The following is a 13,169-nucleotide window of genomic DNA, read 5'->3' as shown; positions in this document are numbered from 1 at the left end:
GGCAAAGCAATGTCTCTGCTTTTTAATGTGCTGTGTAGGTTGATCATAGCTTTTCTTCCAAGGAGCAAGCGTATTTTAATTTCATGGCTGCAGTCACCATCTGCAGTGATTTTTGAGCCCGAAAAAATTAAGTCTGTCACTGTTTCCATTGTTTGCCCATCTATTTGCCATGAAGTGATGGGACTGGATGCCATGATCTTAGTTTTCTGAATGTTGAGTTTTAAGCCAACTTTTTCACTTTCTTCTTTCAGTTTCATCAAGAGGCTCTTTAGTTCTTCACTTTCTGCCATAAGGGTGGTGTCATCTATGTATCTGAGGTTATTGATATTTTTCCTGGCAATCTCTTAATTCCAACTTGTGCTTCATCCAGCCTGCATTTTCACATGATGTACTCTGCATATAAGTTAAATAAGCAGTATGACAATATACAGCCTTGGCATACTCCTTTCCCGATTTGGAACCAGTCTGTTGTTCCATGTCTAGTTCTAGCTGTTGCTTCTTGACTTGCATGCAGATTTCTCAGGAGACAGGTCAGGTGGTCTGCTATTCCCAACTCTTTAAGAATTTTCCAGTTTGCCGTGATTCACATAGCCAAAGGCTTTGGTGTAGTCAATAAAGCAAAAGTAGATGTTTTTCTGGAATTCCCTTGCTTTTTGGATGATCCAATGGATGTTGGCAATTTGATCTCTAGTTCTCTGAAATTATCAACTCCTGAAAATGTGAATCTTTAAACTTTGTGATAGACTCTTAATTATAAACTTGCTTAAAATAATAATAAAGAGGAAATATTAGTTTATATAACAGAAAAATCCAGAAGTAAGAGAGCCAGCTTTAGGAAGAGTGTCATAACTGCTGTCTTGGTCTTTCTCCTCTCCCCAATCCCTTTTACCATCAGTTCTAGCCATCTCTTCACTGTTTTGGTTTCTGTGTTGGTTTCAATCTCAGGCAAGCTTTCACTATATAGTGGCTGTTGGTGGCTCTTGGTTTATCAACTTAGCATCTCTTTCCAGTGATTTCTGAAAGAGTCTTGGGCTTAAATCCCTCGCTCAACTAGGATCTTATAACTGTCCTTGAGCTACTCATTGTAAATGTGTTTGACTGGATGTGTCTACTTATCATCCCTCAGAGCAGGGTGAAATGAGGCCAGACTTACCTGAATTACTTTGCAAGCAAAAATAGAGTTCATAATTGCCACAAAAAAAGGGGAAAATGCAGGCTGAACAGACAAAAACAAGAGACTATTACTATAGTTCATGATAGCAGAGTTAAATTAGATGACTGAAAGTGACAGTGAAGTCGTTCAGTCGTGTCCGACTCTTTGCGATCCCATGGACTGTAGTCTACCAGGCTTCTCTGTCCATGGGATTTTCCAGGCAAGAGTACTGGAGTGGGTTGCCATTTCCTTCTCCAGGGGATCTTCCTGACCCAGGGATGGAACCCAGGTCTCCTGCTTTGCAGGCAGACACTTTACCCTCTGAGCCACCAGGGAAGCCCTAAATTAGATGACTATGTTGCAATAATTATTTTTAAAATAAATTTCATTTCATAATTTTTCCTTCTACTCTTTACCTTCTGTCCCAGGACACAAAGACACCCAGTTTCTTCTTGCCACATAACTCAAGAGATCTTAAATGTAAAATGAACCCCCAAAGTTTGTTTTAAAACACTGAAGTTATTTTATGTCAAAACTTCTGATACCTATGGTTTAACACAATGTGTATTTTTTGACTTTTCAGTAGCATTTCCTGGCCACTAATGATAGTGGCTTGAATGCACTGCTGTGCTATAAGCAGTTCTAGGCTGGTTTTCAATAGTTTAAAATGTAATTTCTCTGAAAGAAATTTCAGATAAAAAATTGGCATTCTGATCTCTGCAAGTATGCTTCATTTTTATAGTGATTAAAAAGGTCCATTTAGTTGATTTGTCAGCCTTGTAAGAACTTTCTGTTAGACACTCATCCAAGTGCTTTGGCAGAGGGCCATATTATATGGATAAAAGGGGAGGAGAATTTAAATCGTTTTGAATAATTTTTTAGTCTCTGATGCAAATCACCCAAAGTCCACATGTACATTAACTGCAGCATTACCTCAAGGTTAAACAAACTTGTTTTACCATCACTTTTGATCTCTGAACAAAATGGATTTATGTTTCTGTGAATCCATGTAGCTACAACCATAACTCACTGTCCTTAGAATACTTTAAGGGTTTTCTTCAAATATTATCGCTTAATAAAAACATGCTAGAAAATGAATCATCATGCCCTCAGTAAACATCTCTGTCTAGTATTAAAAACTCACCTTTCTAATTTCATAGTCAAGGCCTGAGAGTCCCTGGATAAATTGGACCCCACTCCAGATGGTGCGTTAAGCAATCCATTCTACTTGGCCAGCATTTAGCTCAGACACCAGCAAACTTAATTATCCTCTCCTTATTTGTAGAGTTATTTCACCTTAGCACCTTCTAGCTCCAGAACACATCATAATGTAACAGAACTCTCTGGAAAACTCATTTCTCTTATGGCCATTAGCATCTGTTTATTCGACCTCCTCCTTGCTTGCCCTCAGCATCTGTTTGCAGTCCTTCTGGCCCCTTTCATGGTAGCCAATTATTTTACAAAGGGCCCCTTTCCCTCCGCTTTGTTGTTGAAAACAACAATTTCTACCTCTCTACTCCTTTTTAAAAATTATTTTTATTTCTAAATATGAAAAAACAACTAGAAGATCATTTTCCCAAGAGACTCTTCTACTGAGAAGAATAACCAGCATCATGCAGGCTGTTTCTTTCCCTTTTTCCCCTGGTAACCTCTACACTGGCCTTCACAGATTGCTCACTTGGCAGAGGGAAATAAGAGGAAGGGCATCTAGTAGCAAACTGGTTGCGACCCTTGTAATCCCAGTGGGACACCCAGGTCAATGAGAAAGGGAAGCAGAGATCTTCAGTCACCTCTTGGACCTCTGTGGGTGTGTAGTTCTCCTGATTTTTTTGGTCCCTGTTTTCCGGTGCTGCCTTGGGGTTCTTCCAGACATCTAACACAAAGATTCCTAAGATCTTCCTCTGATGATTGCTTCTTCTTTGATGTCCTGGGTTTCCCAGGACCTGCTGCTGATAAAGTGACCTTGTCCTGTTCCTCTTCTAAGCAATATTGCTTTCTTGTACCTGTAGCTCTTGGTCAATGCATCAGACTAGTTGTCCAAAATGAAACACAAAGCATTTCTGCTTGTTTATAAAATAGTTTCTTATAGGTTATGCATAGGCATTCCATCATCCTGTCATGAAACTTGATTCTCTATTATGTGCCATTATCCATATAAGAAGTAGCACAAAACAGTGGGTATCATAGGTCTTGATGACAAACTGTCTAAATTCAGGTCCTAACTCCAGTCGTCAACAGCTGTGTGACCTTAGAAAAGCTACTTAATCTCTCTGTGCTTTGGTTTCCCAATCATAAAATAGATAAAATAGTAACACTCAGTCAAATGTTATTGGAAGGACTTAGTGTCTACAACCCTTGTCTAAAATCCACAAGACTGGAAGTACCCTAGATTAAGAGATTTTTCTTTTTTCTTTTTTTTCTTTTTTTTGGGGGGAGGGGGAGTTTAAGGGTTTTTTTTTTTCTTTCTTTCTTTAAACAGTCTGGTCCCTGATGGGGGCCTCTCCACTGCCCCTCTCCAGTTTGGCTATAGTTCTGAATGTTGCTTGATTTTGAGCAGCCCCACCTTGAACACCAACGTTGCACCACCTGGAATCTTTGCGGGGGCTCCCCGCTCTCCATACCCCAGCTCTGATGGAATCACCAGCTTCTGCATTTCCCCCTCACACATCTCTAGCAGCCCCTGGTCCCAGCCCTCGGTGACCTGGCCTGTGCCCAAGGAGAAGACAAAGGGCTGGTTCTGGGGCAGGCTGCTGTCAAACTCTGTTCCATCTTCTAGCTTCCCCATGTAGTGCAGCTGCAGGATGTCCCCTTTCTGCGATTTGATGGGACAGTGGTCTACCCATTTCTTGACTCCAAACTGCAGCTTCCATTTGCTCTCAGCCCCTGTGGCCATGACCAGGGTGCTCAGGCAGGTGGACAGTACTGTCAAGACCCAGCTCAGCCTCATCTCTCTCCTTGCTGCGCCCCCCATTTTTATTTTTTGAAGTGAAGTGAAGTGAAGTTGCTCAGTCATGTCCGACTCTTTGTGACCCCATGGACTGTAGCCTACCAGGGTCCTCTGTCCATGCGATTTTCCAGGCAATAGTCCTGGAGTGGATATCCATTTCCTTCTCCAGGGGATCTTCCCAACCCAGGGATCGAACCCCAGTCTCCCACGTTATAGACAGACACTTTACCGTTTGAGCCACCAGGGAAGTTATTAAATAGAGTCTATGTATCACATAATACCCATGACAGAGTTTGAGCAGTAGAGTCAAACATATTAATTATTCTACAGGAAAGTACACAGATACTCACACTAAATTGAATTTAAAAAGACTAGAAATGGCATCCCACTCCAGTACTCTTGCTGGAAAATCCCATGGACGGAGGAGCCTGGTAGGTTGCAATCAATGGGGCCGCTAGGAGTCGGACATGACTGAGCAACTTCACTTTCACTTTTCACTTTCATGCATTGGAGAAGGAAATGACAACCCACTCCAGTGTTCTTGCCTGGAGAATCCCAGGGATGGGGGAGCCTGGTGGGCTGCCGTCAATGGGGTTGCTCAGAGTCGGACACGACTGAAGTGACTTAGCAGCAGCAGCAGAAATAGTCACATAGCTGTTCAGGTGAAGTTTTGCCATCAAATGACTTTAAGTTAGGTCAGGTATTGCTGTCAAATGAATTGTGAAAAATGTGTTTCAGCTGGAATTGCCTGAATATAGTGTTTAGCTAGGTGATTAGTACATAACAGGAACTTCCCTAGTGGTTCAGATAATGAAGAATCTGTCTGCAATGCAGGAGACCAGAGTTCAATCCCTGGGTCAGGAAGATCCCCTGGAGAAGGAAATGGCTACTCACTCCAGTATTCTTGCCTGGAGAATCCCTATGGACAGAGGAGCCTGGCTGGCTACAGTCCATGGGGTCACAAAGAGTCAGACATGACTGAGTGACTAACACTTTCACTTTGTACATAGTAAGTTTCTCAGACATTATCTACTTTTTATAATTACTAATATTATTACTCAGTCAAAACATTTACTGAGTGTCTACTACACGCTATTTATTCTGACATGTTATTGTCATATGTCATAATGAGCTGCTTGATTGAGGTCATATCCCCTTCCTTCTCATCAGATTGTTTAATTAATTAATACTTTTTAAAACAAAAAAAGATTGAGTAAACACTTTGGAACTTGAGGGGAGGGATGCAAGATTTTTTTCTAAAATAATTTAAAAAATTTTCTCCTCTGGATAACTTTAATAATCAGATATGGACATCATTGGTTTATTTTTTTAAAATTTTGTTGTGTAATTGACAAAGTTGTAATACATATACAAAGTATACAATGTGATGATTGGATATATGTATACAGAGGTAGGAAATTAGCATATTCCCACCAAATTAGCATATTCATCTCCTCACATATTTACTTTTTAAATGAAAACATTTAAGTTCTACTTTCTTAGCAAATTTTAATTATACAATACAGTGTCACCAACTATAGTCACCATGTTGTACCTTAGATTCTAATCCTGAGGTGGTAATGGCTCCAGGCAGAACTGGAAATGGCTGCTAATCCCATCCTGAAAGAAAGTAAAAGTGAAAGTGTTAGTTGCTCAGTCCTGTCCAACTCTTTGCAACCCCATGGACCGTAGCCTGCCAGGCTCCTCTGTCTGTGGGCTTCTCCAGGCAAGAATACTGGTGTGGGTTGCCATGCCCTTCTCCAGGTGATCTTCCCTACCCAGGGGTAGAATTTGGACCTCCTGCATTGTAGGCAGATTCTTTACCACCTGAGCCATGAGGGAAGCCCAATGCCATTCTAGCCCTCTTCAAGACAGAGTGGTTCACCCTTCCTCAAGTTCCTCCAGCACATCTGGTCTCTGCTCCTGAGATGGTCCATCTCACTCTTACATTTGAGATGACAGGCTATGTCAACAGCCAGTTATAATACTTGGTCTTCTATTTGAGCCACTGAGAGGTGGGCATCGTCTGTCTTCTACTGGATATTACATGGTAGCAAGTATGTGAAAAATTTCATGACAAATAACAAAATACACAAACTATAGAAAACCGCATGCCCCTGTTTTTCTCCTGACTTATATAAATGACACTTTGGGACTAGGGCGAAGGAACACATGGCATCATTCACTGCTAACAATAGTTTATCAAAATCGGTCTGTTCACAGATGAAAGAAGCCTTGTTCCAAGCTAAATGGCCAAGGCCTTAACCTGAATGACAGTTAGATTTTAAACCTAAGCATATTCAGTGACCTGCATAAGTGATAAAAGAGGTCATCAGAATTTTTTTCAGCTAAATTTCTATAAGTAGTCTGGCTTCTAGTTTTCATTTTTTAAAAAGGTTACTATTTTATGATTATAGACCAAACTAAAGGAATATTCTATAAATTTTTGTGTAAGTAGGTTGGCCCTTGGTTTTCATTTTTTACTGTTAAATAACTACAGATTGAATACAAGAAATTATATATGTATACTTATATATACATATAGATGGCATTGTAGGATATATAGATAATAAAAATATATCTATATATTTTATATATAGATTACATATAGATATTTAATATCGACTTAGATTGTATATTTTATCTTATCTATATATATTTATATGTTTTATCTTATATCTATGTATTTTTATATATGTTTCTATCTATCCATAGAGAGAAATACAGTTATCTTCTGTTAAAAGTCTGTCTAGACTTTTTCCCCCAAAACCTTTTTTTTCAGTGTACATCTCCTCTGTCCACTCAGTGAAATGTGAAATTCACTCAGGAGACCACTTTATTCCTAGCCTAAAATTCCTGATGTTCTGAACACTTGATATGGTGCCCTTTAGGATTACTGCCAGTTGAACCTAAATTCTGTGGCCATTACCCCGCAAAGTACATCAGGCTGTGAGACAAGCTCTTAAAGGAAAGTAGTTTTTCAAGCTACATTATGGTGCTTTTAAAGGGAATAAAATCCTTAATGAGAAAATGAGTCTCTTGAGACTTCTGGCTCCAAGGTCAGCTCCGCACACTTGCCCTCTTGCTTGGCAGAGAATCTGTTCAGGGACATTTCAGGGAGCCCATTCTGTAAAAGGTCCAGGATGAAATAGGATGACAGCCTGTTCTCTGGAGCCTCTGTTGAGCAACTTTATAATTCTCTGACAGATTCCCTGAGAAGCTGTTCCCACACAATACCGAGTCACCAGCCTCTCCTGCTGTTACCGCCCAACTAGGGAAGGAGGAACTGGGTTGCTAAGGAACCTGATGCAATAGCACCTGATGGAACTAACACTTGTCAGCTAATAACAGTTTAGTGTGAATAAACTTCTCAGACTCTTCCCGGGTGCATTAATACACTGCCAGATTCTGCAGGGCTTGGGCCCTGTATTTATTTACCTTTATTTCTACTCACATCTAGGGCAGTGTTAAGTAAACATTTTGGGAGTGTCAGCTGAGGTCAGCCTGCTCTACACTATTGTCCTCAACTGGTTCTTCTTCTTGTGGGTGAGGAGGAAGAAGAAGGGCTTTTTCTAGCCACTGTTACTCGTGGCTTGAATCTATGCTGGAAGTAGTACAAAGAGGGGATTGCTTTCAGAGACCATAGAAACCGGAGGCTGACAGAGCTTACGTGAACCATGGAGTGTGATGATTAGGAGAGAAAATGGTGCTTCAGATCAGAATCATCCACCAAATGCTAAGATAGGTTTTGTGGATGTTGCTGAATAAAGGGTGATGAAAAGCCTCTAAAAATTATTGTGCAAACGACTTTTGGAGTCTCTCTAGGTGGTCTCCATTAGGTGATGGTATAATTTAAGTGCAGCTGCCCCTCTTCTAGGAGAGTGGTTAAATAAAGCCTTGATAATGAGATACAGAAAAACTGGAATCATTTTGTTCATTTTGGCTTCTCATGCACCCCTATTTAAGGCTTCTTGGTAAGCTACAATGAACACTTCAACATTATGAGAAATAGAGATGACATGAAAATGTAATTATATTTAATATATGGAATGCAGATAATAACATTCTGTAAACTAGGACAGGTCAAAGAAAGGGAGAATCTAATCTGGTTTCCTGCACCTCTTTCCATCTCTTCAACATTAACTAAAGCTCACTGTAAGATATATTAAAAGGAGATGAATTCATTGGTGTGGTTCTTTGTTATTTTACCTTCACCCAGAAATGTAATTAAGAAGCAAATCATATTACTTTGATGACAGAGACAAAGTTTGTCAGAAACGGCATTATTACTACAAAATTAGAGAAAACACAGACTACATTCCCACTTCTAATTTATCACAGTAGTGATAAAAGTTCTAAATGCTCCAAAATGGTGAAATCAAATGAGAACTATCAGCATTTTGTTACTTATGAGCAGAACTAATTTCCTTTCAGCCTTATGGAATTAATGACATAATTTATGGTGCATTTCATTGCTTTTAATAGTGGTAGAATGTATAAAACAATGCATACTGTATATGTATAAAAACAATACTTTTTTCTCAAGCTCTTATCAGCCTATGAATTCTTGAGATAAACTTAAAAGTCATCAAAGTGGTAAGTAGTGTTCTTGATTAAGAAAATAAGACTCAGGAATTCAAAGGTTTATGAACTTTATTCAAGTTTATCCAGCATCTATTTCCCAGGGTGGAAAAAAATCTCCACCTGCTTTATTTCACACACCTCTTGACTCTGAGCCTCTGGGGCATAATAAAGTCACTGGTCTATACTTTCACCCTGATGAGATCTTCTGTCAGAGGTGACCTTTTTGTTCTTGTTCAAGCCAGACCCAGTCGCCAATATGTGCCTGATGACTTATTGAAAGCTTTAAACTCTCTTAACTCCTTGTATGCTGCAGTTCTGCAGCCTGCATCTGCCCAGAGACTGCACATAGTACTTCCATGCTCAGAGCTCTGGGAACAAACTGCACACTCCAGTCAAGACTCTCCCAGGTCACTGAAGGGATTTGATAAAATACCATGTCCCTTCTAGGTGCTTTTTATCCTGTTGAAGGGACCATGATCATTTTAGGAGGCCATCCTCAGCTCACATGTTGTTTTCCAAGGGCTTCTTTAAAGATTTTCCAACATCATTCTTCTTCCCCTCTCCTGCCCTAGGACTTCAGACAGCAAACTGGTTCTTCCAGCATCTTTGTAGCAGGAGAGGATAAGGGACAACATTTTTTTTTTTTTTTTTTGGTCAAAAGGAAGAAGAAAGGCTAAGAGATGGGAGTCACATTAAAACAGTAAGACTGTTGACTTTTGCCCTGGCCCTTTAGATGGCACAGTGGTAAAGAATCCACCTGACAATCCAGGAGACACAAGAGACACAGATTCTATCCCTGGATCGAGAAAATTCCCCTGGAGTAGGAAATGGCAAACTACTCCAGTATTGTAGCCTGGATAATCCCATGGACAGAGGAGCTACAGTTCCTGGGGTCACAGAGTTGGGCATGACTGAGCACGAATGCACTTTACACACATTTGATCCTAGGAAATAGCAAAGGTTAAAGAAATCCCCCTACTCTTGTGTTCCAGCAAACAGCATACTGCAGAAGCCACCCTACCCCATATGATTTAGATGCAACTCACAGATGTGCCCTTATTTACCTATGACAAGTCAAACATAGACTCTCCAAATTTCCATTCTTTGCCTCATATGTGATTTGCTGAACTGCCTATTCCTGCTAATCAATCAGAACACTCAAACTTAACTTTCTCTCCTTTCCCCAAGTCCCTGAATTTTGACCTCCTTCATCCTAAGCCAGCATCCTAACTCTCCTAAGAAGCCCCTGTCAAGAGTAGGGGGCTCCACAGTAAACCCGTCTTTGATCTGTTGTCTCATCAGGTCATCCTTCATCCCACTTCCCCACACCTGGTTCTCTCTAGCTTTGTTGACTTCTCCCTAGAAAAGAAAAGCCTTTTCCTGCTTAACCATTGAGACACTAGCAGATCTCTTGTCCATAGCATTCTCTATGTTGCAATAATAATTCACCTCTCCAACTGCAATAGTCACTCCCTCCAATCTGTTCTTAGGCCAAATTCAAAGCTTTGATATTTCTTCTCACTTCTAATCCCTTTGGGTCTGTCTCTCTCTTACATACACACATACACAGATTCCAGTATGGCTACTTATGTTTCTTTAATTAACAAGTGTGATGATTGGGCAAGTTACAGGTAGGTTAACCATAGAAAAGCTAATTTTTCTTTATCTCTGAATTTCTACCTACCTTTGATGTTCTCTCAAATTGCTTGGCAATCTCAAACTCCTTATTGAAATCTCTTGTTTTATATAGATGTCTTTCAACACCGACTGGTAAAGCCAATCAATTTAACTCAGAAGAAAAACAAGCTTAGAAAACACGAGCAGCCCTTGATTTAATTGTTTCTTTTCCTTCTCAGTAAACAGAACATGATTTGCCATAAAAACCTCAAACTGTCATAGTTGAATGAATAAATTCTGAGGATTTTAGATAGAATAAATAATGCTTATTCTAACTTGGTATTGTTTTGGTATTTTTTTTCTCATGGGAGAGGATTTATTATGTGTTTTAAGTTAAAAGTAATATTTGTTTTTCATAGCATTCATTACTTACCAGGCCTATGTACACTTTCATGGTTTGAGCCTTTTCAAATCAAATTTGAAGGACTGCTATTCTTTCCTATCAGAGTAAAACACATTCTAAATCCTAATAAATCTATTTCTTTAATATGCCCCTTGATGTATAATAGTGCAAACAAAAACACATAATGGGTTCCTCTTGAGAAAGGAAAATGTATTCACTCCTGATGAAAGATCTTTTGATAATTCACTCTTGGCTTCACCACTTGATTTATATCATCTTCCCACATTAATTTGTTTTTAATTTTTTCCTGCCTTCTAAGGTTTTTCTCATTTCAGTGACATGTACGTGACAGATGAAGTTGATGAACTACAAAAGTAAAGATCCTTAACTCAGATGAAAACTTTAAATTATTCTGTAGTCCCAGAGAATCCATGAAAGAAATTGAGGAGCCTGGATTTCTGAGAGCTTGATCATAGCGTTTTAGAAGCAAATGATGAAATCGACAACAACAAAACATTAAAACAGAGTGTGTTTCTTTCACCAATACTGAATGGCTCCCTGGAGTGTATTTTTTCCAAGTCTTCAGCTAATTCAGTTTTGTAATCTAAAATGATGGCAAATATATGGAAGCTTTATAAAATTTCTTCTTTATCATAGATTTTAATTTAAAAATGTATTCCTTCTATGAACTTCATTTTAATTTAGGGGAAATTAAATAATTTAGCTATCTTCACTTAAGGGAGGAAGCAGCAAAGATGACAATGTCTCAAGGTAAAACTTGTATATGAATATAATAATAATAATCCCTTTACACATTCAGCCTATGTATGTACCTTCATAGGGAACTTCAACTACTTCATTCCTATTTTGTTTTCCACTAGCAGATTTCAGTTCAGTTCAGTCCAGTTCAGTCGCTCAGTTGTGCCCGACTCTTTGCGACCCCATGAACCACAGCACACCAGGCCTTCCTGTCCATCACCAACTCCCAGAGTTCACTCAGACTCACGTCCATCGAGTCTGTGATGCCATCCAGCCATCTCATCTTCTGTCATCCCCTTCTCCTCCTGCCCCCAATCCCTCCCAGCATCAGCGTCTTTTCCAGTGATTCAACCCTTCGCATGAGGTGGCCAAAGTACTGGAGTTTCAGCTTTAGCATCATTCCTTCCAAAGAAATCCCAGGGCTGATCTCCTTCAGAATGGACTGGTTGGATCTCCTTGCAGTCCAAGGGACTCTCAAGAGTCTTCTCCAACACCACAGTTCAAAAGCATCAGTTCTTCAGCGCTCAGCCTTCTTCACAGTCCAGCTCTCACATCCATACATGACTACTGGAAAAACCATAGCCTTGACTAGACGGGCCTTCGTCAGCAAAGTAATGTCTCTGCTTTTGAATATACTGTCTAGGTTGATCATAACTTTTCTTCCAAGGAGTAAGCGTCTTCTAATTTCATGGCTGCAGTCACCATCTGCAGTGATTTTGGAGCCCAAGAAAATAAAGTCTGACACTGTTTCCACTGTTTCCCCATCTATTTCCCATGAAGTGATGGGACCGGATGCCATGATCTTCGTTTTCTGAATGTTGAGCTTTAAGCCAACTTTTTCACTCTCCTCTTTCACTTTCATCAAGAGGCTTTTTAGTTCCTCTTCACTTTCTGCCATAAGGGTGGTGTCATCTGCATATCTGAGGTTATTGATATTTCTCCCAGCAGTCTTGATTCCAACTTGTGTTTCTTCCAGTCCAGCATTTCTCACGATGTACTCTGCATATAAGTTAAATAAGCAGGGTGACAATATAGAGCCTTGACGTACTCCTTTTCCTATTTGGAAGCAGTCTGTTGTTCCATGTAGTTCTAACTGTTAAGCATATAGTTCTAACTGTTGCTTCCTGACCTGCATACAGATTTCTCAAGAGGCAGGTCAGGTGGTGTTGGGAGCCAGCGTGAGGAACTCCACCCATGGCAAAGGTCATGAGGAAGGAAGCTTGGCATACGCAAAGGTGTGATAAAGCCTCAGGAAACCCCCTGTTCCCGAGCATCCACCCCCAAAATCAGAGTACTTTATGGGGGCTATCCCCCATAACCATTTCTCTCAGAGAAGGAGTTAACTTGCAGCTCCAAGTTAATAAAAATTCCTGGGCATGACAAGAGTGTTTCAACTTACGAACTCTGAAGATTCTCTGGCCTGCCTGATCAGGTTCGTCTGGCCACATGTGATTGTTTACAGCCTCCCAACTGTGAGAGGCATGGGATGTTTTAAAACTTTCTAAATACAGTCTCTTTTGAGAAGTTAGAAGATCATTAGTATAGTATAGTGGGTTGATTAGGAATTATATTGGTGAAGGGTTTTTTCTTCATTTGTCGTGCCAATAATTACTGCTAATTCCCTGCCCTGGGTGTGACAAGGATGTCTCAGGTCAAACCTCTCTGCTGACAGACTAGCTTGTGTGACAACCCCTCAGCCATAGACA

At 40.0% G+C, this 13,169-nt stretch overlaps 1 protein-coding gene across 1 annotated transcript; it reads right to left on the bottom strand.

Moving 5' to 3' along the window:
- Positions 1-3,677: 3,677 nt before the first annotated feature.
- On the bottom strand, positions 3,678-4,115 carry LOC128054569 (peptidyl-prolyl cis-trans isomerase FKBP2-like). The gene has a single exon (XM_052647211.1). The coding sequence runs from the start codon at positions 4,098-4,100 to the stop codon at positions 3,678-3,680; it is 423 nt and encodes a 140-aa protein (XP_052503171.1). The 5' UTR covers positions 4,101-4,115.
- Between the last annotated feature and the right edge of the window lie 9,054 nt (positions 4,116-13,169).

Source organism: Budorcas taxicolor, chromosome 1, assembly GCF_023091745.1.
Source record: "Budorcas taxicolor isolate Tak-1 chromosome 1, Takin1.1, whole genome shotgun sequence".
Taxonomy (NCBI): Eukaryota; Metazoa; Chordata; class Mammalia; order Artiodactyla; family Bovidae; genus Budorcas; species Budorcas taxicolor.
The sequence above is the reverse complement of the archived record's forward strand: the minus strand, read 5'-3'. Positions and strand labels throughout refer to the sequence as shown.